Source organism: Canis lupus, chromosome 35, assembly GCF_003254725.2.
Source record: "Canis lupus dingo isolate Sandy chromosome 35, ASM325472v2, whole genome shotgun sequence".
Lineage (NCBI taxonomy): Eukaryota > Metazoa > Chordata > Mammalia > Carnivora > Canidae > Canis > Canis lupus.
Window position 1 is genome coordinate 4,958,950 of NC_064277.1, and position 26,268 is coordinate 4,985,217.

General features: G+C 36.4%; 1 protein-coding gene across 5 annotated transcripts in view; it reads left to right on the forward strand.

Annotated features, from left to right (window-relative positions):
- Window positions 1–26,268, forward strand: part of CDYL (chromodomain Y like) — a 229,924-nt gene that overhangs the window by 25,874 nt on the left and 177,782 nt on the right. For 4 of the 5 annotated variants that reach the window (XM_025445348.2, XM_049106065.1, XM_025445386.2 and 1 more), the window contains exon 4: window positions 24,259–24,318. The exons of the other annotated variant lie outside the window; for it this stretch is intronic. In XM_025445348.2, coding sequence (XP_025301133.1) covers window positions 24,259–24,318 — 60 coding nt within the window. The remainder of the gene's footprint in view (window positions 1–24,258; window positions 24,319–26,268) is intronic. 5 annotated transcript variants of the gene reach the window in all.

The following is a 26,268-nucleotide window of genomic DNA, read 5'->3' on the forward strand; positions in this document are numbered from 1 at the left end:
CAATAGTGCCAAGGTTGAGAAACCCTATGTAAGCTCATAGAAAAAATAAATATCCATTGAACTGAATCTAATATATAAAATTTAACTACTTTTCTGATGAGTTGTTTTGTTTTCTATTTTTCTAAATTATCAGACCTCTGAAACTATTCCTTCTTTCTAATACTGGATACTAAGGCTAGAGCAAAGAGCATGGGTACCAGAGCTGCTCCCACCCAGTCCATAACCCTTGGTTTTTTTTTCTCTTTTTCCTCAGTAGGCAAGATGTGATCTGCCAGAGGGAGTGTACTCTCTATAATAATTTTAATTGGGCAAAACATTACAGAATTTTTTCCAATACTAAAAATTTATCAGTCTTACATCCTAATGCAGTCCAACACTGGCTGCTTCCAAGATGAAACAACATAGGCATTTCTTTTCAACTGCCCAGGAAATAGTTTAGCTGGTCAGTGGACCAGACCTCAAGCCCACAACACTAAACCAACTACTTTATATTAAAGTTCACCTGGCCAAATCAGACATAGTCTATCAATCATAATTAGATTCTGCTTCATAGGTCAAAATTGCAAAAATACATTAGCTTAAATAAGATAGAACTTTATTTCTTTCTCATTTAAAAGATCTAGAGGTAAGGCAATTCAGGGCTAATTTGCTAGTTCCATGACATCATCATGCTTCTTTGAACTGTCTGTGGCCCTCATTCTCAAAGTCCAAATGGCCGCTGAAGATCCAACTAGAACGTCCACCTTCGAATCAGCAGGATGGAAGAGAAGGGAGATAGGCAAGGCCCTTCCCTTGTAAGAGACTTCCAGAGGGTTCCTTGCAACTCAACTACTTTTTATCTTATTGGTCAGAACTTAAATACTTGGTTATACCTAAATAGTAAGGGAGGCAGGGATACAAAGATTTCTAGCTGGGCAATGATGTGCCTAGTTAAAAATCAGGATTCTTTCATTAAAGAAGAGAAGAGTGGATTTGGAAGGCAGCTAGCAATTTGGCTTCCCAAATAATCATGCATATGCTTTTCCCCCTACGTAGACACATGTATCTCTGTCTGCAAAAGAGATGACCCCAAATGCAATAACTAGATGAAATTCCAAAGTTTCATTCAGTTATTGCATTTCACTCAAAATCCAGAATCTCCGGGTAATGTCATTCCCAGCACGACCAGATGTGGCTCCTCATGGTCTGGTAATTCACAAACCAAAAAATAAATTATCTGCATTTACATGCAATATAATTGCTGAAGTGGGAGTGGAATAACCACAATAAAACTCCCATCAAAAAGGTAGGAAAAGGAAATACTGCAGGTATGGTCTACAGCAATTATTGAATCCTGCTAGATAAGAATGGCAAACACTCCCTTCCTGGCAGTGGAGTACATGCCTTGATTGGTTCCTCTGGTTGCTGATGCCTTGGAGGAACTCCTTTGTCCATTGTCCACCGTGACCTCTGGCTTTGCCCCTTGGGACACTCTTCCTCGTCCATTTTCCTCCATGGCTGCATTTGAGCCATAGACAGTGGAAGAAACGATATTCTTTGGAGCTGTATGGTTTCCACAGCCATTTCTCTCTTGTGCAGGTGCAGGGACCCAGGGATTCTTATAAGAATTGAATAATTAGAAGTTTTTGCAAGCCAAGCTAGAGATTTCTGTCCAAATGGAGTAAGCTTCCAACATATTTGCTTCCTAGTCAGTTCCAAGTGTGAGCTACCACAGCCTAAAACTGTGTCTGGAAACTCTATGCCTGAAAATTCTGATCTTTTATTTATAGGTCTTTATGCTCTGCCACTCTCTTGCTTCTCAAATTGAAGTTGACTATTCTTGAGACCTTTTGAAGCAAAGAATGAAAAACTTGGGTGGGATGGCAACACTCTTCATCTGTCTTTATGACCAGACTTGTTTCCATTGTCTAGCACTGAATATATAGGGAAGATGCTTGAAAAGGGCTTGGGGCCACGTTCTTATCTCCTGCCAAGGCTGGATGCACTTGCAGTTGCTTCTTACTACTGCTTCAGTATGGGCTAAAAAGTAATTGGATTTTTCACCCCAGCAAGACTCCCAGTTATAGGACTCATAATCAATTTAGATCATAGGCAGAGACAATCCTTTAGCAAAGCTGTATTCCCTTCCATTTCTGTTGGCAGGCAGGATAGCTCGAGCCTGTGTTCACATCTTTATTGTGGTAGTTGGATAAAAGCCACAAGAAGCAAACAATACAAACCAAAGTTTTACTTTTCCTACCTTTTCCCCTACCCACACCCTCAGTTCGCCGCTTTATTTACATAATTCAGCAGATGACAGTTGGATCAGATGATTTGCTACAGCATAACAAGAGTCCCTAACTTTCTAACCAACATTATCTGTTTCATCACTACTCAATATCTGAACTTCTCCACTAAGGCAATGACACTGTTGGATTTTATTGTTTACATCACTCAGTTCCCAGGTGCCAAATCTCATATTGATAAGGATGAAGTTTAGTTGTTATCAAATACTAAGATACAAGATAAAAGTGACTTAAAGAAGAAGATGCTACACCCAAAGATGTGACTAGACATATATAGGATATAGGAAATATTTATTAATTAGAACAGTTCCTAGAAATAACATTAATCTGAGAGTTAATAGCTTAGATAAAACTTTTTCCTATATATAATTTTTAAGTCTTTTCTCAAGTTGGAATAGGATTTGAGATGATATTCCTCATAAGGAGGACTCCAAAGATTTCATGATTACGTAGACTAATCCTGACTCAGAATATCAAAGATTGGCCATGAAAGGATTAGAGATGTCGTCACTGATGCCTAGCACAAAGGTCAGATGGGTATTGTAAGGGGAACATGGAAGGAAAAGAAGAGAGGTGACTGGGACTCATCAGCTCAGAATCTGACTATAAATTGCTAAATTTTGAGAGAAAAAGAGAGAGAGAGAGGGATTGAAATAAATCAGAGTCTTTCAGAGTCCTGCTGCCACTGGTTATTATAATAACCAACATTTTTTGACACTGTGTAGTAAATGGCAATGTATTAAGTTCTTTATGTGCCTCTGTTAATTTTCAAAAACTTATGATACTCCTGTGATGACCACTTTACAGATAAGGATACTGTGACTTAGGTTAAATAATTTACCAAAGGTCATAGCAAATGGCAGAGCCAAGACTTCAGAGATCAAAGGTACTCTTTGACCACTATGGTGTATTGTTCATCATGGATTTTGAAGTTTGGGAGTTTTTTCTGAAAGGAATGACTCTTAGCCATGCTAATTTGTCAGTACTAGACAGTTCTTCATCACCTATATAATCAATCTGTTTTCATTAGGAGGAAAGTCACTCCAGCTCTAGATTACTAATTGAAATTTTAAAACCATGTATTATGGCCTTAATGAGCTGGAAGGGGGGTAGGAGAAAGGATAAATAGGCCAAGTATGATTTGAACACCTTTCAACCTACTCTCAGAAACCTCTTTTCTCCCTTTACTCTTTTCTCATCAAATATTAAGTGTCCTTTCTGTGCCAGTTAATGCACTTATGACTGGAAATGTCACCAGGCTCAATGCTCCACTCTACTCACAGAACAGGGCATTAAGTGCTGGGAGGGGTGAGGTCAGGCACTGCATAAGCATATAAGAAGCATGTCATGCCCAGTCTTAGGGGGCTATGGGAGGACAAAAGCCTTCGTCTAGGAAAAGGTGTCCAAAGGTGTCTAAATGTCTATTTAGAAGGATAAATAGACATTAGCCAAGTCCTGGCAGGCAGGAAGGCCACCCTAACCAAGGAGACAACATGAGTAAAGCCCCAGAAGCAAGAAAAAGCATATATCTAGGGAACTGGTGGGTATAACTAGAATTTGGAGGTCATGAGTAGGGATGGGAGAAGAGTCAGCCTGAGGCTGGATTCAAATCCTGAAGGTCCTGGTTGTGCCACACTAACCAGTGTGGGTTGTATCTTGAGGCTAATGGAATGTTGAGCACAAGAGAGATATATCCAATTTGTGCTCTAGAGAGTTCACTCTAGTTTCAGGGTAGAGGACAGTTTGAAACATGATGTTAAGTGGAGAAATTAGGGGGTGATCGATCAAGCTGATGTAGTGTTGAGATGTTGACGGTCAGGTCTCAGGTGTAACAACAGGCAGCAGTGGACAGACCAAAGTGCTGCTGTGGAGGCGAAGACAGCAGACTTAATGCCTGCTTACGAGTGGCAGGTGAGCGACAAGGAAGAGTCCAGCTCCACATCTGGTTCCACTTGGAAAATTAGGTGGGTGAGGGGGACCAGAGACAGAAGAAGAGGAGCAGCTCTGAAGACAGGTTGATATCTAATAGGAGTAATAGGAGTGTAGAGTTCACCAGAGAGATCTGGCCTGGAAAAGAAGGTGTATGGTTGTGCACCTGCCATAATTAGAGCCAGGGACAGGGGGAGCTTATGCAGGGAGCAAAGTGGGCCTTCTTCCCTGCACAGATGTCACAGGTCTTTCTTACTTTGTGCTATACTCACACCACCTAGGTCTTTCCACTGTGGTGGCCCCCCACTCAGACTACTCTTTGGGGTCTTACCCCATTCTAGGATAGTTGCTCTAATCTGTATCTAAAATTAGATTCTTTGTCTCAGGATCTCTCTCCTAGTTATTATAATAAGTTATTTAATGGTAAAAACTCATTGACATTAATGGATTATTACCTGAAACATTTCTGAATTTTAACTGAAGAGAACCAATAGGATTTGAATTCACAGAAATCTCAGAAATTTTTCTTCCTTTCTTCTTCTTTCTCTCTTTATTTTTGAGTTGTAGGTTATTACTGAGGTGAACTGCCCTTAGGAACCCCCACTGCCACTATAACTCCCATTTCCTCAACCATGGATGTGCCAAAAATTGAGTATTTGGGTTTTTTGCTTTGAAAGCATAGGTATAAGTTGCCTTCCCAAATCCTGATCCTTTTTGTCAAAGAGAACCTCTACAAGCACTTACTGCATTTATTTAACAAAATAGCAAATCAGGTTATGGCTATTTTAGTGCCTGGCATTGCCAAAACACAATCAACATGCAGCTATTTCCCACCAATGCAAGGCCCGTAGGTTAGAGACGCTGTAGGGGGTGGCAGAGAAGAAACCATGGTGTTTTGGAAATCAAATGCAATGCCCCAGAGAAGCTTTGGCACAGCAATCATTAGGGGCTCCAACCCCATGTTCTCATCTCATTTGTCATACTGCATTGGAATTCTTTTGTTTACAAGTTTTTCTTCTTATATTTTATTTCTCAGGAAGAGAAAAATCATACCTTGTCCTTCTTTTCACTCCCTGTCCCTGTGCTTTGACACATGCTGTTTATAGCAGGTGCTTAATATATGTATCTGTTGAGGGGCACCTGTAGTGAGATCGAGTCCTACATTGGTCTCTGTGCTCAGCCCAGGAAGTCTATCTGAGATTCTCTCTCTCTCCCTCTTTCTGCCTCCCTACCCCCAACACACACTCTCTATCAAATAAATAAATAAATAAATCTTAAAAAAAAAATAAGCCATTCAGAGCATGTCAGGTAACTTATTTTTTTAAGATTTTATTTATATATTCAGGAGAGACACAGAGAGAGGCACAGAGACATAGGCAGAGGGAGAAGCAGGCTCTCTGTGGGGAGCCTGATGCAGGACTCAATCCCAGGACCCCAGGATCATGATCTGAGCTAAAGGCAGATGCTCAACCACTGAGTATCAGGTAATTCCTTGATACACCAAATCACATGGGCAAATTTTCCAGGACATAGAGGATTTCTACCATTCCATCTTCCACTGGGAAAAAGTGTGGAGAATGTGTGCTAATAACAGGTTGTGTGACAAATATCAGATGGCTTCTGGTGGAGTGTGAGAAAGACAGAATTGAGTGAACAAAAATGGAAGTTGATCACAACACATGAAATAAATAAACTAGGCTTAGTGGTGACCATTTCACAATGTATACAAACATCAAATCATGCTGTATACATACATGCTGTGCTGTATACCTGAAAATAAAATAATATTTTAAGTCAGCTTGACCTCAATACATTTAATAAAAAAGAATTTAGAAGCAAAATGGAGGTATGATGGAATTAAGAGATGTAAGGGAAGAAAGCCAAGAGAATGAATATGAATGAGCACAGGATTGGGAGCCAGGAAAGAAAAAGTTTGTGGTTGGATGGGAGAGATTAATGGCAAATATGTGAATTTAGTAAACTGTGAACTGATGATGGAGTTGAGAAAGGTAAAAAGGAAAATGTGCCAAAAGCCAGAAAGTCACTTACAATGAACCATCCCTAAAGGTTTCTACAGTTTTAGTCCTGCTATTCAAAGCTTTCTAAAATTCTTCTCTTTGTAGAAGTCTTTAACAGGAAAGGAGAAAACGTTCAAACTTCTCTAATAGAATTGTAAGACTAGAAGAGATCTTAGCAATCATGGAGAACCTTTAGTCTACAGATGAGGAAATTGAGGCCCAGGGGATGGAAGTTACTTCCCCCCAAGGTTGGGCCATTTTGAAGCCTAAGACAAAACCACCGTCTGTATATTTCCAGATCCGTGCTTATTCCAATAGATACTCATTTCCTGTTCCTATGTCTCTCAACGGAGGACATCTCTGTCATCTGAATAAAGTGAAAGAAAAAACTTTGTTGTTTTTTTTTTTTAAATGAGTCAATATACATTTCTATGTGAAGAAATAAACAAGAGATCTAGGAGGAAGAGCCTGTATTTTGATTGTTACTATACTTCTAGGACCTAGCACAGCACCTGGCAGAGTGATTTTAAATAGGGTTTAGATGGATGGCTGGATGCATGGGCAGATAGACAGGTGGATGGATAGATGGACGGATGAATGTGTCCTATCAGGGCTGCCACTGCTACCCAGGTATTTATTGAATAGACTTACATTTTCGGATCTTAAGAGCTGTCTGAATCCAACTTCCAATTGTATATGGAACAATGACCCCAAGTTGTTTTAAAGAACACTCCATATATATTGATAAAGTGAATCAATGGGCTGCCCTCAGATAAGGTATAATCTCATCGAAGTCCCAAGATGTGGACACAAGTGTAAGTAGTAAGCAATACAGAACAACAGCATGCTAAGAGCCAGGTAACTCTACAAGCAGGTGTGGGCTATAAATAGCGTGATTCTATGACTTATTTCCTAAACTGGGACCCTTTTGGGGCCCTGAGTGGCTCAGTGGTTGAGCATCTGCCTTCGGCTCAGGTCATGATCCCAGGGTCCTTGGATCAAGCCCCCCACATCGGGCTCTTCTCAGAGAGTCTGCTTCTCCCTCTGCCTAGGTCTCTGCCTCTCTGTGTGTGTCTCTCATGAATAAATAAAAACAAATAAACTGGGATCCTTTTGAGAATGAAGGGAGGCTACTACTTAGTCTTCCTCAAATGAATAAGTATGATACACTAGATGGCTGTGAAAGATGCGTGTAAGTGATAGAGGCTAGAGAAAGAATTAAATGGAGATTTTGTAAATGTTTAAGTTTGTGGGGATCCCTGGGTGGCGCAGTGGTTTAGCGCCTGCCTTTGGCCCAGGGCGCGATCCTGGAGACCTGGGATCAAATCCCATGTCGGGCTCCCGGTGCATGGAGCCTGCTTCTCCCTCTGCCTATGTCTCTGCCTCTCTCTCTCTCTGTAACTATCATAAATAAATAAAAATTAAAAAAAATTAAAAAAATGTTTAAGTTTATGGAGATGAGTTTGCTATCTCATGAGAGAAAATCAAACTGTCCTCCTAGCATTTTAAATTACAGATGCACAATGAGCAAAATGCCCTTTTTAATGGTCTAATGAGGAGAGTCTAGAAATGTGTTTTTAATGACAGAAGAGTTGTTAACAAGGGTAGGTTTATACCCTTCCTATGTAAAGTGTGGTTGATGGGCCAGCAGCGCTGGCATCCCGTGGGAATGTGTTAGAAATGCAGAGTAGGGGATCCCTGGGTGGCTCAGCGATTTGGCACCTGCCTTGGGCCCAGGGCACGATCCTAGAGTTCCGGGATTGAGTCCCGCATTGGGCTCCCTGCATGGAGTCTGCTTCTCCCTCTGCCTGTGTCTCTGCCTCTCTCTCTCTGTGTCTATTATAAATAAATAAATAAATAAATAAATAAATAAATAAATAAATAAATAAATAAATAAATCTTTAAAACAACAAAAAAAAAGAAATGCAGAGTCTCCAGCCCCACCCCAGATCCACAGACTCTACCTATTAATGAGGTCCTGGGACGATCCAGGGGCACATCACAGCTGAGAAGTATTGGTCTATAGCACATGGATTCTTCCAAAGAATAACATTTCTTTAAACATTGGAATGTACTCTTCTTTCTTTGCTCCTGCTCCCCCTTCTAAAATGTCTTCAAAGTGCACTTCCTTTTGCTTTTCAGCCATGTCAGTGTCTGGAACTTTAATGATGATAACGAGGAGGACTCTTTGTTTACAAAAAGAACAGGAAAACTGGATAGAAATACCCTTCGTCCCACAAATGCACTCTCTGCCCAGGGCTGAGGATGGGAAGCATTCACATTCGCAAGATAAGCTTCTCCACTTTGGTGCAGACCAGCTTTAACTCCACTCAACCAATTTTGGTTTTAAACCTTCTCTCAGTAAGAGGGGGGGAAAGGAGAGAAGAGGAAGGAGGCATCCTTGGAAATGCAAACGAATCTAGGAAATCTTCACTTTCATTCATTGTAAATGCTTCACAGAGGTTTTATCTTTTCATAAGTTGAAGGAATATTCACACACTTCGGAGGTGGCTTGCTCATCTTTCCTGTGACTGTTCTGTTGGCTCCAGGCCCAGTGTGAATTTGGTAATACCGGACAAGGCCACAGCTGTGTGCCGGCCTGTGTGGCATCTCTATTTTTGCAGCCATTAAATAACTTCTCCGATCTCCAGCATGTGTTGTTGTACATGTGACCCGATGAATCCCCTGTAGAATGAAGCAACAATAATGGGCAGGGCAATTAGCTCAGGGACACGGGGCCTTCCTAGCCACCTCTTGCCCGTGTTGATATTTGCAATGCATCCTGGGCGGGGTGCTTCTGAGAAATCCACTCATGGCCCATTACCATCCCTGAGGCTGGGAACCAAGGGGAGAGAGCTCAGTTTCCTTCCTGCCCAAGATGATTGTTGTGAAGGGCAGTTGAGGGGGTTGGGAATGCCTCCAAATAAAGATCTTTTATGGCCCTTTAAAACTGTAAGTCACTCAGTCATAGTCTCTTTTGCCTGCTGGCATGACAACTTTGAAAATGTACATTTCTGAACTTGCAGTTAAGCAGGCTTTCATCCTAACTTCGGTGAAGAAGAATTAGAACAGGGAAGGTTTAAGTATATGGTGTGGGCTCAAATCGGGTGATACCGACTAAGGACTTCATGGTGCTCTCCTATCATAAGCCATTACCTGCCGACTAGAATTTTATGTTTCAAAAAGCATAGATGAATCTTCAACAGTCGAGGCCGCCATCCCGAAAGGTCATGTAGACAGGATATTTCATAGTGAAAATCATGGAGTCTTCGCTCTGAAAGATCTTTAGAACTCCCCTCTTTTTTTCAAGGGAATTGTCTATAAAATGAGGTCTGTACCTAACCCGCCTCATCATATTACAGTAAGGACCACGTCAAACAAAATGGGAGACTACTTTGAAACTCTGCAAACCAAAATAATACATATATTTAGTGATCTTGATTATTATTTTAATATTTTTAAAGCCTTATTTATTTATTTGAGAGAGAAAGAGAGAGAGCTCAAGTGGTGGGGAGAGTGGAGGCAGAGGGAGAGAGGAAACTCAAGCAGACTCCATCCTGAGCAGGGAGCCGGATTCGGGCCTCAATACCGTGACCCTGAGATCGTGACCTTAGCCAAAACCAAGAGTCGGATGCTCAACCGACTGTGCCACCCAGGCGCCCCTTTCGTTGTTATTTTAAACTGAGAAAAACAGGCTCAAAGGAGTCAAATGGTGACTTGTCCACAGCTGCTAGGCCATGAGTTCCTTTAGAGGTGCTCACCCACCTGTGAGCTCAACTGGACTAGATCGTTTTCACAAAAGAACTTGTCCTTCCCCTTGATCTGCCAGTGGTCAAAGCACCTGTGCTTGCCCTAGATCATACAGGATACTTGCGCTCAGGGCTGTCACTGGAGAATACAACCTTGAACTTCCTACTGTCCAGTCTGTTAGCAAATACTGATTTTTGAAAAGTAATGTTTGTGGGAATACCCTGAAGGGTATGCAAATTAGCCATTCGGCTGGATACCCTACAATTTATCTTAGGACCAAACATGATTGTCAGGGTACTTGTGTGCTTAGATCACAGGTATTTGCCTCCTAGTAGAATGGACTTAGATGGACTGTGTGTACATAGAGGGCTACTCTCAGATCCAACCCTAAGAAATGTATCACTGTATCTAACAGAGATTTTGTTGATAACCCAGTCTGCTACATGGCCAGATTCCTCTTTACGAGGATCCATAGGAGAAATTCCCCTGGAGTTGCAGCTTTAGGAGAATCATGGCTTTTACTAAACATCCATTTATCTTATAAACAGCAGCACCAACCTCATAACAAGGAGTGCTTTCATTGCTCTGGCCGCTAGAAAACTTAGAGCCAAATTTATTTAGCAAGTGGAATACATTGCTCCATAATAATTTTACTCTTGCTTTGACTTCCTTACCCTCTTTTCCCTTTGACAATTTCTTTTATCTCTTTGTATTGCTTATGTTTTGTAAACCAACTCATTTTTTTAAAGACTTTATTTGTTTGAGAAGGAGAGCACACTGGGGAAGGGCAGAGGGAGAGGAAAAGAACTTCAAGCAGACTTATTGCTGAGTGTGAAACCTGCCTTGGGGCTCAGTCTCAATCTAGTGCCCAGGTGCCCCTAAACCAACTCATTTTTATAAACCCATTGTGGTAACTTTGTAAATTTCAGTTGGATTGAATTGCCTGAGCTCAGTCTTTATGCTGGGTACTTGCAGCAGCTGGGCATTGGAAATGATGCTCAGCTATGATTTTTTAGAGGCATATGCAAGTCATGAATGTAAATAGATCACGTTTCCAAGACCATGAAGTTGACAGATTTTTATATCAGAAGATGTAGTTAGCTCCATAAGATCTCTTGAACTTACAATCAGATATTTAAGGTTAAATAAATGGCCTTTGACATTTAGCTCTTGGCCTCATCAACATGCAAAATAGTAAATTTCTATCGGACTGTATTTTTGGATTTTGTGACAATCTGGAGAAAGACTGGTTGAAGTTTACTCTTTGTCTTCTGGATACATTAAACAAATGAAGAATGTAATTTGTAAGAAAGAATATTTGAATATTAAAGAATTATTTCCCAACTACTTTTGTTCCTACGTGCATATTAAAATGCCATTAAATTACCTTCATAATAGAGCATTGAGCTGGCTAGTACTTTGATATGCTGATTACAAACCTTTCCTATTTACTAAATTAATAATTGATTACTCAAATTAGAAAGTTTAATATTGATGGTAATAAATATGCACTCTTGAAAAATATCCAAAACATTTCTAATATATATGGTCTTGACAATCATGCCAGCTCTTGTAATTCCTCTAAAATTTAAGTAATACATGGTAGGTGCTTTTTCTGCAACATTTGGGAGATGTTCACTTTCTGTTGAAATCCCCCCTTTCTCGAATTCCGTAATATTGCATCCACTTTCTTCTCTTCTTCCCTCTCTGATTAAGTCTTTGTCTTACCGAGCGTCTTCTCTTCCTCCTCACACCCTTGGACTGGAGGCATTTTCCAAGTTTAGTGCTCAGTCTGACCACTTCCCTCTTCACACTTGCTAGGGTAATGAATCCTTCTTAAAGCATCAACTATCACTCCTAACAGCTGACTCTCTGATCTGAATATTCACTTGAGTTCCAACTTCTCAGCTCAAATTATTTACTAGATACTTTCACGGACACCTCAATTCATTGGGTCAGCCATTAGTAAATACTGTCAACCTTGTTAGTGCTATCATAACACTTAGCAATCACACACAAAAATTTTTTATTGATTGTATATACTACATGTTACAATAGGTGCTTTAAAAACAAATTTCATTCCATCCTCTAAACCACCCTGGATTTTGTGACCTTCACTTTATCTATTAGGAAATTGGGAATGAAAGAGATAATAGAAACTTGCCCACGTTTTTTTCAACATTACAAAAATAAAATTTGAACTCCAGTCTGTCACATTAAGCTGCCTCCCAAACTTATATCTAAAATTAAATTCTCTTTTTTTTTTCCAAAATAAACTTTTGTGATGTTCCTATTTTTGCCTATGGTACCGTAATTCTCCTATTAAATATAGAAGCTTAAAACTTTGGTTACTTATTTGGTCCTCCCTCTCTTTATTCTTCTTATTCAAATCCATCACCAAGGCCTGCCATGTTGCTTCTTTCTAATTTTTCTTTCTTCCTTTCTCTACTTCATACTTATTCATTAATGTCTCTAATAAATTTTTTTCCTCTCTTTCTGCCTCTAGCTCTCCTGCATGCTTTCCTTCCCTGATTCATGACTGTTGAACCTTCCATAGGGCAGCCTTTGCCTTGCCATTAGCTGGTCAAAAGAAGCCTTCATATGACCACATTGTCTTAAGGCCCTTAGCCCAACAGTGTAGGACTTCTACAATTCAACTGATTTTTACAGTTTTGTCGGCCTTCACTTTACCTCCATTTCAATTTTCCACTCTCTTCATTCTCCCTGAAATGGCATTTAATTGTCCTTCTAAACTTTTGTTCACACAATTTTCTCTCTTTTGAAATAAATATCCTTCTCCCACTTCTTGCCTTAAAATGCTCATCTCAAGCCTCAGAGTTGGTTTTGTGGTTTTTACCTTTGTCAAAAGTTTACCCGTTGTATTTATTATTACTTATTCAGCACAATTATATGTTGCCTTGTGTTGTAAGGAAAATTGTATGTGTGTGTATGTGTGTATGTGTATTATGCCTCCTTGGTCAGATTTTAAATTCCTAGAGGGCAGGGATAGATTTCAAACACCTTCTGTATCCTTTGGAGGTTTGAAATGAGTTATAATATAAATCATCTACAAATAATATTCAAGGAAAGCAAATTACTTTGATAGAAGAAATGAAAAGAACATGGGTTTTAGAATTTATAATACCTGAATTCCCTTCCAATCAACTGTGCAAATTTAGTCACTTCAAATTCTTTAATAACATGAAGTTACTTCTGTCTACCTCATAGCTTATTGTGATAGTCAGTGAAGTACAGAGCATGTAGGCCAGTACCTGCCATCAATTATACTGAAAAATGAAATTATTATGGTTATTTGATAACTGAAGAGAGTTATTGTCTTTTTAAGCTCTATGTGATCATAAATGATTAGTTTGGGCCACCACTGTGTCTATAGTTGACTGACATGAATAAATGTATAGAATATACACTCAGCCTATTTAAAATAAGTTTGTTGCTTTGTTTGCTTCATCTGTTAATAGGAACTTACATAGAAATATGCCCACCAAAAAAAAAAAAAAAGAAAGAAAGAAATATGCCCACCAAAATGAAGGACTAGTCAGTTTTCCCCTGCAGCTCTTTCCATTCTTGCTTTTTATATTTTGAGGGTATAGAACTAGATGCATAACTTTATGCATCTAATGACCTTCCTGGTGAATCAGATCTTTTGTCATTAAACATGCAGTTTCTCTATCTGTAATAAAGCCAATTATTTTTTATGGTAAAAATAAAATAAAATAAAATAAAATAAAATAAAATAAAATAGTTGCATATTTCTGTTCTTTGAATCATACTATTTTAGAGTGGAAATGGTTCTCATCTAAATCATGATTCCCCAACACAGGTCTGCAAGAAAATGAGAAAAATATTATTTTTAAAGATTTTATTTATTTACTTGAGAGAGAAAGAGCATGAGCAGGAAGAGGGGCATTGGGAGAGGGAGAAGCAGACTCCCCACTGAGCAAACACAACACTGAACCCAACACAGTGCTCGATCCAAGGACCCTGAGATCATGACCTGAACCAAAGGCAGACACCTAACCGCCTGAGCCACCCAGGCACCCTGAGAAAAACATTTTTATAATGATCTTTTTTTTGTGACACTAAATAATATAATTTAAAATATTACTCTACATATTGTGATTATGATTCTCCTACATTGTGTACATGTTAAAATTCCTTTGTTTTATGAAACAATGTTGATGATACATAGTAGAGGGTAGTAGTTGTGAGTTTTGTGGTAACCGATATGACTTTCCTTGATGAAACAGAAAATTGGCAAATGGATGATAATTTCCACAGTATTTTTAAAAAGGTTACAGGTCCACATTACCCCAAATGCCTAAAACCCTAACCTAGCCCAAGCTCTTTGTTTCAGAATGGAAAATTATTTGACCTACAGAAGTTATATTACTTGTTCAAGCTCACAAAACTACTGCAGACCTACTATGAGAATTCAACTCTCTAAACTCTCAGAATGTACATCATCCTTTAAGTGAAAATTGATCTTTTCTACTAATAGAAATGGGAAGCTATTTTCCATTTGACTCTTGAAGAAAGTGCATTGTATACATTTTATTCATTTATAATAAACTTATTTATTCCAAAGGATGACTTTATCCCTAACTGGAAACAATAATAAGCTATAAACCCTTAAAGGATATTTAAAATAGTTTCCCAAGTTTTTAAAATTTCATATTTTCCATTTAGTTTCAAACAAAACTAATTTTCTTACTTAAAAACTATGGAAAATACAGAAATAAAGGAAGGAGGAATAAGAACCATATTATTCCAGAGAGAATCATGTTGATATTTGAGCATAATTCCTGCTATATATTTTTCTTTTTTAAAAAGATTTATTTATTTATTTATTTATTTATTTATTTATTTATTATTTGAAAAAGAGGGAGAGAGAGAAAACCTGCAATTGGGGGGAGTAGCAGAGGGGAGGAAAAAGGAGAGAAGCAGACTCCCTGATAAGCTGGGAGCATGAAGCAGAGCTTGATCTCACAACCCTGAGATCATGACCTGACCTGAAATCAAGAGTCAGACATTCAACCAACTGAACCACCTAGGCGCTACATATTTTTCTACATATATGTTTGCATAGTTGAAATTATACTATAAATAGAAATATGAAATATTTCTATTTCTGGGTTCTTCATTTTAATTATTTCAAAATTTAAAATATAAGTAATACATTCACATTGTTTCAAGCTCAGAAAGTACAAAGAATATAGAGTGAATATTCTCTTCTGACCTAACTTGCTGTCACCTACTTCTCCTACTTAACAAAAAATAACATTTCCAGTTTTTAAAATTTTTGGTATGTGTATTCTTTTAGAGATATTTTATGCTTATGCTCAGGTTCTTTCACTCCATATTAAGACATAAGCATTTCCCCATTAAAAAATTATTTTTAAGTGCTATATATTGTTTTATTTGGTAGATATGCCATAATTTATTTAGTCATGCTTATTATATATTACACATTAAAATTGTTTTCATACTTTATTTTTAGTAAAATTTCAGATCCTATAGCTTAAACTAAATGAATCCATTGATATTTTTACTTTATAAATTATAAGGCCTTAGTTATAACTTTCCTTAAACCGATTAGTTTTATTTTACTTCTAGTCCCAAAAACAAATATATTGTTTCTTCAACTGAAGCTGGTCAATCAGTCTGGGATTGAAACAATCTTTTATTTACATGAGCTGATTTCAGCTGAATACACTCATATTCTCTCAAGAAAGAATATTGGCCCCCTTCAGTGCACCATAAAGAACCTACTATCAGAATGCAGCAGTAGAACAAACTTTTCACTTTAAGATGAACAAAGACTGAGATCTAATGTAAAAAAAAAATGGTGAATATAGTTGATAACACTGTATTGTATAATATTGAAATTTGCTGAGAGAATAGAACTCAAATATTCCCACAAAAATTTTTAGAAGATAAATTTGTGAAGTAGTGGATGTGTTAATTAACTTGAGTGGGAGAGTCCTTCACAATGTACATGTATGCGTATCAAATACATATATCAAATCACCATTGTGTATGCTTTGAATATCTTACCATTTTGTATGTCAATCATACCTCAATAAAACAAACTAAAAAGAAAGGAATGTACCAGTAGAGTTGATGCCATTTTGACCTCAATATGATCACTGCATCCTATATCCTGGGAGCTCATGGGTTCACATATTGTTGGCTAAAACTTTGTTTAGAGCTCTCTCTTCCTAAGGCAGAGAGAAGAGATGGATTCAAACATCAGCAAGGACATGAAAAGGACATGAAAAACAGCATGGTAATTAATAAAAAAAGAAAGACTATCCAAGTAGTAAACATACCAAGAATAAATGTTTATGCTGCTTTCAGAGGACCATGCAGTGTCGATGGGCTTAGTGCTAAATGCTGATGACATTGGTTCCTCGTGGATTGGTCAGAAAAAAAGTTTGCTTCATTGAGAATATTCATGACAATGCATAAAGAAAGGAGAAGCCTCAGCAAAATAGGGTACAGGCCATCCATTTCTAGCATAGAGGAAGGTATATGAGAAATTGAGCTATGCAGGGTGAGAAATCTGAACCTAAGCTATGACAATATTAGCACAAAGGGACTAAAAAGAAATCTGGCGGGATCCCTGGGTGGTGCAGCGGTTTAGCGCCTGCCTTTGGCCCAGGGCGCGATCCTGGAGACCCGGGATTGAATCCCATGTCGGGCTCCCGGTGCATGGAGCCTGCTTCTCCCTCTGCCTATGTCTCTGCCTCTTTCTCTTTCTGTGTGTGTGTGACTATCATAAATAAATAAAAATTAAAAAAAAAAGAAATCTGGCAAGAATGGAAAATACCTGGTTAAAAGATCTACAGTAAACAAGGGAAAATATGGCTTTACCATAAATGGAAATATCAAATATAAGCCCAACTTTCAGAAAAGCAACTTCACTTTACGCTTTTCGCTCTAATTCTCTCCCAACCAAGCCAATTCCCAGCCCCATCCTATCCTTCATAAATAAAGTCCTTGGCCTTGTGTCATTCCTTGATGTGGAAATGTAACATGTTCTCAATTTGATGTAAAGTGTTATGCAATTGCAGGATCCAGCTCACTCTTCTGGCTATATTTCCAAATACATGTTACAATATTAAGCTAGAACTCTCTATTATAGAGATGTTCAAAGTGACTTTAGGAAAAAGCAGAAATCACTAATGCAGAAAAATCACTACTGGAGACTTCAGTTCAGGTTTGAATTATCTCAATCCATGATACTGGTTTTGGGTGACCTTTGAGTATAAGTGCTAAAAGCACTTAGGTTGGTGGCAGAAGCAAACATAAATCCTCTTTGGAGAAAGATAGCATTATTCTGGACTTCAAACATTTCTAGAATTTTGTAAATACCATATCTAGCCCATAATAAAAAAAAACATGTAAGGAGTAAAATAATATGAACTAAAATTGATAGAAACAGCAGATAATAGAGACAGATTCACAGAAGCTACAAATATGAATTTGAGAGACTAACTTCAAAGTAACCGTATTATTAAGGTCAAGGAGATTTTACAAATCAAACAAGATTGAAGATTTTAGCCAAGAACAAAGAAACGAATAAATAAATACAACAACAAAAAGTTTAAGAGCAGATCAGACACAACTGAAGAGAGAATTAGTAAACTGAAAGATAAGTCAGAAGAGTGTCCAGAATGAAGTAGACAAAAAAAGAATATAAAAATCAGGAAAAAAAGAAAAAAAGCAAGAGATATAGAACTACAGTGAAAAATTCTAACATATGTTCACTGAATTTCAAGAAAGAAAGAGACTGTGGCAGTAGCAATTGTTAAAAGATAATGATTGAGAGAATTTCCCAAATTGGTGAAAGATGTCAACCCATAGATTCAATGAATCCTATGAACTCTAAGAAAAATAAATAAATCCTTAGATACACTATTGGAAACCAAAGACAAAGAGAAAGATTTTAAGATAATAATAGAAGACAGATTACTGTCAAAAGAACAAAAATAAAGCAGATTCCTCAGTGGAAACAACAGAAATCAGAAGACAAAAAATATGTAAAATACTAAGAGAAATAAACACTCTCACAAACAGCCAATCCAAGCCAAATTGTGTTTTCTGCAACATTTGTCTATGAATAGTCAGAATTTGGACTGCCAGATCCCTGCATTTTGCCCCCCGCTTCCAACTCAGGAACAACCAGGAAAAGCCAAATATATTTCCAAACCAATCAAATCACATAAGATGCCTTGCTTCTAGTTAGCCCATTTCCAGCTTCCTCATGCCAACAACTTCTAATCGGAGACACCTGACTACTTCCCATTTTCTCACGATTGGCTTTCATATTCCTCTGACTGCCTTTGAGTTTCTTCCCCATACAAGTGATTGTGGCTGACTTCTTTGCTATAGCAGCTCTGAACTGTTCTCATTTGAGTGGTCTTTTGATTTATTCCCACACTCCTAAAAATAAAGCCCCAAACAATCTGAGAGTTTTCATTAACTGGGCTCCAATTTATCAAGTTCTTGTGATACTTGAACACATCCTTTAATAATTTAAAAGGAACCATTTGGGGATCCCTGGGTGGCACAGCGGTTTAGCGCCTGCCTTTGGCCCAGGGCGTGATCCTGGAGACCTGGGATCGAGTCCCATGTCAGGCTCCCGGTGCATGGAGCCTGCTTCTCCCTCTGCCTATGTCTCTGCCTCTCTCTCTCTCTATCATAAATAAATAAAAATTAAAAAATAAATAAATAAAAGGAACCATTTAAGAACCATTTAAGACATTTAAATAAAAATTAAAAAATAAATAAATAAAAGGAACCATTTAACCATTTAAGACTAATTACCAATCATTCTAATCTGTCCAATAAATCAGGTCTCTTAAGGACCTCTTATATAACAATAGACCAGTTTCTGTTTTATACATTCCTAATACTGAGCACACATGTGTAAGTCATACATATGACTTATGAACTTCATCTACACATTTTTCTTTTTTTTTAAAGATTTTATTTATTTATTCATGAGAGACACAGAGAGAGAGAGGCACAGACACAGGCAGAGGGAGAAGCAACCTCCATGCAGGCTTCCTGCATGGAGCCTCAATCCCGAGTCTCCAGTCTCCAGGCTGCAGGCTCAGGCAGCGCTAAACTGCTGAGCCCCCCGGGATCCCCATCATCTACCTATTAATGGCCAAGTGTTTGTTTTTTTTTTTTTTTTTTTTTTGGCCAAGTGTTTGTAATCTTTCCTTTCCAAACTAAATTATGACATCATCTCAATGAGATCTTCTCATTGATCATCTTAATGATCTAGACTTCCAGTTATAAGACGAATAAGTTTTGGGTATATAACATACAGCACGGTGTTTCTTAAAGTAACTAAAAGTAGATTTTAAATATTCTCATCATGAAAAAATTGTATTTATGTGAGGTGGTGAAGGCATTAACTAACCTTACAGTGGTAATAATTTTGTAATATATATATATATCAAATCATCATAATGTACACCTTAAACTTACACAATGTCAATTATATTTTAATCAAGCTAGAAGAAAAAAATCTTGATGATTTTATATAAAAAAGAAAAACTGCCAACCTGGAATTCTATACCAAGTGACATAGCCTTCCATAAAAAAGTAAAATAGACATTTTCAGACCAACAAAAATGAGAGAATTCATCATCAGCAATCTGCACTAAAGAAAATACTAGTTGTTTTTCAAGCAGGAAATGATTCCAGATAGATTGGAACTACAGTTAAAAAAAAAAAGAGCAGCAATAAAAATGATTATGTGTGTGAATCTAAATAAATACTGGCTACATAAATCAATAATTATAGTCATTTTTGGTATTTGAAATAGAGAATTAAAATACAAAACTACAATTAGGGTGAGTAATGGGTCAGTAGGATATGGAATAAATGGTATATTCTTAGATTATTGTGTTATGCAGAAAAAGTTAAAAAGTATTGCTATTACACTTAGTTAAGAGAAAGATGAATATCATTATTTCTAGGGTTACAATTATATATATTGTAAGAGAACATATGACCTCCAAGATAATGAAAAAATGACAATATTTTCTTAAAGTTCTCAATCAATCTGAAACAAACTGATGACAGGGGGAAAAAGAAACCTAGGATAAGCAAGATAAATAGAAAATACTGAGTAATTTGATACTACTACACATTATCAGTAACTACCTTAAATGTAAATTGACTATACTTCAATTAAAATGCAAAGATTGTCATACTGGATTTTTAAAAATTGCTGTTTATAAGAGACATATAAAAAACATAATGATCCAGAAACTTTGAAAACACAAAGATAGAAAAAGATTTATCTATCATAAAAACACAAATCAAAAGAAAGTTAGTTATAAATATTTTAATATCAGATAGTAGGCTTCAAGTCTACTAGTGTTAATAACGCTAGCATTAATTGATATACTAGTATTAATATATTAATATTATTAGTATCTTTATAATGACAAGATGCCTCACTTAGCAGATAGATATAACAGTTTAAACTTGTATGTACTTATTAGCTTCCAAATATATAAAGTAAAACCTAACTGAACTAAAAAGACTTAAATAAATTCACAATTATATTGGGAATTTTTAACACATCTGTTCCAGTAACTGACAGATGATTTGAACAACATAAATAGTAGAACAGGATAAATATTAAACTGAAATATATATATGGATATATATCTCCATATATAAAAATATAGTGTATATTCATATGTATAAATATATTATTACTATACTACATTACTATTACATATACTATATTATTATATTACTATTATATATAATGTATATATAGTGTTATATAAATAATATATAATTTATAGATTATCATATAACTTATGTAATAAATTATATATTTTTTATATATAAATGACACTGCACGTAACAACTGCAAAATATAGTCTTTTGAAGTACCATATAGAAAATTAGGATATCTGGGACATAAAATAAGTCTTAACAAATTTCAAAGAACTGAACTTCTACAGATCATGTTCTTTAACTAAAATGCAATTAAGCCAGAAATCAAATAACAGGTCATAGAAGAAATCAAAATGAAATAGAAATATATTTTGAAGAAATGATAATGAAAATGGAAAATATCAAGAGGTGAGGGATATAGAGTAATTTATAGATTTAAATACATACATTTGAAAAGAAAGATCAAGTCAATAAAGTCATGTAAAGAAATTAGAAAAATAACAATACCTAAAACCCAAAGTAAAAAAGAAATAATAATGGTAGGAGCATAATGAAATAAAAGACACTTGCAAAACAGAAAACCAAAATGTCCAAAATTGCTTTTTTCAAAAGACTGATAGATTAATACAGCTCTGGCAAGACTGATAAGGAAAAAGAAGAAAAATCACACATAATTTGAAAAATAGAAATGGGACATTACTACAGACCCTACCCATACTAAAATTTCTGAATAATTTTATGCCATTAGATTTGATTACTTTAGATGAAATGGATGAATTGACATAGAAAGAAACCTATTTGTTCATTAAAATTTTGAATCTATAAAAGAGGATTAAAGAGTACACTTATTGTGATAAGCACTAAATAATGTACAGAATTCCTGAATTATTATACTGTACACCTGAAACTAATATAACATAGTATGTTAATTATGCTTCAGTTAAAAAAAAGAAAAAAATTGAATGTATAATTTAAAGCCTTCCAACAAGAGTGCTCCAGGTCTAGATGGTTTTATAAGCAAAAGCAAAAAAAAAAAAAAAAAAAATTTTTTTCTTAAATAAGCAAAAGCATATAGAATACAGGAAGAAATAATGGCATTCACATACAAACTAAAAATTGAAAAGGAGGAAGTATATACCAATTCCTTTTATGAGACATGTAAAACTTGATATCAAAACCCAACAAAGGCATAAAAAAGGAAAATTTCAGGCCAACATTTCTCATAAGCATCCTAAACACAATATTATCATAACAAATATTACAATTTATAAAAAGGATAATGCATCAAAACCAAATGTGGCTTATTCCAGAAAAGGAAAATTGGTTTAAAATTTTAAAAATGACAAAAACAAACAAACAAACAAATAAATAAATAATAATAAAATAAGTAATGTAAGTCAACATGTTTACAAAATGAAGGAATAAAATCTATGATCATTTCAATAGATGACAAAATTCAATATCCATTCATGATTTAATAAAATTTTTCAAAAATTAGTGTTAGAAAGGAACTTCTTTAATCTGGTTAAATATGAATACAAAATCACTGTAGCAGTTATCATTTCTAATGGTAAAAGCTTTCCCTTTATAATAAAAATCAGGAAAAGATGCCCACTCTCACCATTTCTGTTTAATGTTGCATTGTAGATCTTAAAGGCAGTGTCCATAACCTTATGGGCCTGCTGAATACATGCCTAGCATCAGCAAAGTATTCATGAGAAATTTATTTTGAAATAATCTGATGTCTTAAAAAAGTATCAAAATTAATGCAATACTGCAATAATTCCTTAACTGGTCTGCCCCAACCACTTGTTCTTCATAGAGCCATGCTTTTTAAAAATACTGATCTGATTATTACTTAAGACACTAAGGACACTGCCATGACTCACCAACCTCACCTGATTCTTAATCATATTTTATGTCCCTCTTCCTCTTCTCTGCATTCCAATCCCACCAGCTTTTCTCAGATTCTCCAAGATGGGCATCTTACACATCTAGACCTTTCCACAGGCTCTTATCCCAGGCTGAGACCATCTCTACCATTCTTTTACCTAGTTCTTTGTTCAGACTTTACCTCACCAGTTTAGGGATAATCTAATAAAAACCTAAGATGTCACAGTAGCCATCAGCACATTAGCACCACATCTTGCTTTCTAAGATGATTCTTTAGTAAAAGGAAACAGAGCTACTTGAAGATATGGCTGGGCCAGAAAATCTACAAGATGAACCTGGAGCATCTAATAATGTCAGAAAGTAAGGAATTGGTCAGGCACACATACTTAACACCCCAACCCCATGATCTGAATATGTCAAAGGGGCACAGAAGCCAACTGAAAGAGCTCCTAATGGCCAAAGCTAGAATAGTCAAAGTAACACAGGAAATAAAGAAGTATGGTTTGTAATCCTAAGTATAAAATAAATTTCCATGAGTCCATATTAATAGAAATGATTGAATAAATTAACAAACTGACAAATCTCCTGCACAGAATTCCAAATAATTTTTGTAGATACCCTGCCCTCAGGAAGGAGGAGGAGGAGGAAGAGGAGGAGGAGGAAGAGGAGGAGGAGGATAGTTCCTCATTCCTTAATATAGGCTTTCCATTGTAACTCCCACCCAAAGAGTATAGAGTAGAAAGGAGGGTAGGGGAGAGTAACTTTACAGTGGAGAAACTTGCCAAACACTACTTTAGCCAGGCAAACAAGGTCAACATCAACAGTGATAAGTCATGTTGATAGTACATACCTTCAATATGATGTGATGAGAAAGGCATTTTACCTCTGTGGTCTTCCTCTCAAAAACATCTAACCCCAGTCGAGAAAAACATCAGGCAAATCCCAGTTGAGGGTCAGTCTACAAAATATTCAATCAGTACTTGTCAAAACTGTCAAGGTCATCAAAAACAGGAAAATCTGAGAAACTGCCATAGCCAAGAGGAACCTGAGGAGATACAATCACTAAATGTAATAGAGTATCCTGAATGAGATTCCAGAAAACAGACCTCAAGTAAAAAGCATGGAAATCTGAATAAAGGACTTTAGTTAATAGTAATGTATCAGTATTGGCCTCATTAATTGTGACAAATGTACCATACTAATGTAAGAGGTTAACAGCAGAGGAAACAGTGTGGGGTGTTTGGGAAGTCTCTATACCATTTTTGTAATTTTTCGGTAAATCTAAGTCATTTATTTTTAAAAGTTTACAAAAACCACAAAGAAATAAACCCTAAATACTGAATGCAATATAGTATACTTTCTACCTTCCATAAATTATTCAAAAAAGTCTGCCAAGTATTGGCTTGAATATAGAAACATTTTTCTTAAACTGGGGAGTGCGTACACAGACTTCTGTTGTATTCTCTAATGCCAGTTTGAAAGTTTAATACTTCATTTTTTTTTAAATGCTAAATTATAAAGCAATTACATGACAGTTGAATTGTTGATTCTCCTATAATGGCTACTTAGATGGCTTTTTCTTAAGGCATCAAATGATTGGACAATAATTTTTCAATGATCCTGCTTTGTTGGTATCCAAATATCTCTAGAGTACCCAGGGAGTGATGGACACTGTCTTTGGGGAAGCAGCAGACCAGACTCATCTCCAGGTAACAGGGGCTCACAGCTCCCTGCCATTTTTCTTGATTTATAATTGAGACTTTCTATCTGATGATTTTTTTTTAAAGATTTTATATATTTATTCATGAGAGACACAGAGACAAAGGCAGAGGGAGACTAGACGCAGGCTCCTCACAGGGAGTCTGACGCGGGGCTCAATCCCTGACCTTGGGATCACGCCCTAAACTGAAAGTAGATCTTCAACTGCTGAGCCACCCAGGGGTCCCTCTACCTGACAATTTAATGTCTATCCATCCCAGTAGATTACTAGCTGCCTGAGAGCAGGGATGATTGTGTATATCTTGCTTAGCAAGGGGCCTGGCACACAATAAGTGGTCAGTAAATATTTTTATAGGGTGAATGAATGACTTTAATTTAATGATTCAAAGCTCAGGCCCTGGAGTTACCTGGGCCTGAGTATAAATTTCAGTTTCTCCACTTACTAGGAATCAGGCCAATAATAGTGCCTATTCCAAAAAGTGCATTATGAATGGATGGGCATGCTTAGGGTTCTTTGCAAATGAGCTATAATTTTTATTAGGTGCTCGTTGGATTAAAAAGGTTAACATTTGTAAAGTACTTATAATAGTTCCCAGCTTCTTGTTTGTGTTTATTTATTTTTTTAATGTTGCTGTTGGCCAAATTAAGCTGTATTCACTTTGCACAGTCTGTTAGCAATAGTCTTTGGAAATGCATGCATAGTCTTTGGAAAGAAAATGCCTAAAATACATACTATAAATCCTCATTAGTTCAAAATATATTACTCTTAGAATATGTGATAATTCAGAAAAGAACCTGGTCCAAACACCTTTGTAGTATTTATGGAGAAAAAAATTGTACTATAAAAAAGGGATCATTAAACCATTTAAGAAAATAGTTTTAGAGCACTTTGGCAATACCATTAATATATTATTAGCAATCCAACCATGAGAAAATTATGTGGGGGGCCCATAAATTGGGACCCATCTCCCAAACATTAGTTTTCAAAATTTTTGATCTGGAATCAAAATGTAGAAACGAATTTTACATTACGATCTAGTATGTGATAATATGCATGTATATGTGTGTATGTGTATGCACATATTTGTATGTATATTTTATAGGTGTATATATATACATATATTTTTATATGTATATATATAAATAAGTGTGTGTATAATGGAAATAATAGTCACCCTAGCGGAGTAATGAATGCATTCTGATTCTTTTTTCAAGTCCACTCCATTCTATCCATTCCATTTTGTCTCATTTAAAAAATGCTATTCAAGATTTCCTAAAATGATCTAAATATCCACTAATGTTTTCAAATCTGTAGCTTGATAAAAACAATAACCACAAAGAAATAAACAATACTGTTCTAAACCACTGCCTCTCAAACTTTAGCATGCATCAAGATCACCTGAGGACTTATTAAAGAGATTTCTGGGTGCCTGTTGGTGGGTGGTAGGTAGAAAATTTGTGCTTCTAACAAGTGGAGAGTAAGTCTGTTGCTACTGGTCTGGGGACCACAATTTGAAAACCTTTGCATTAGATAATACTAGTGATTGAGAAAAGGCAAGCACGAGTACATGGTTCCATATGCTTCGTGGTACCAGCTTTATTTTTTAATTCATTTTGAACCTCTTATCTCTGCTTTAGATTCAATCCCTACCTGTTCTGGTCCTGGGCTTATTCTGGGTTCCACTGATTTTGGTGGGCCTGGTGTTTCTATTTCCCTTATGAGCCAGAAAGTCCACACTCATCTCCTGCTTAGTGGCTCTCTCTTATTGATAATCTCTCTCTTCAGAAAAGTCCAGAAGGTAATGAGGTTATTGGGATGGTTTCGGTTGAGTGACAAACATAATTATTCATCACAATGATTCAAGGAACGTTCACATTTGATGCTTATTTTGAAGAATCCAAAATGAATTAGTTACTGCTCTGGTAAAAAGTCAACCAGA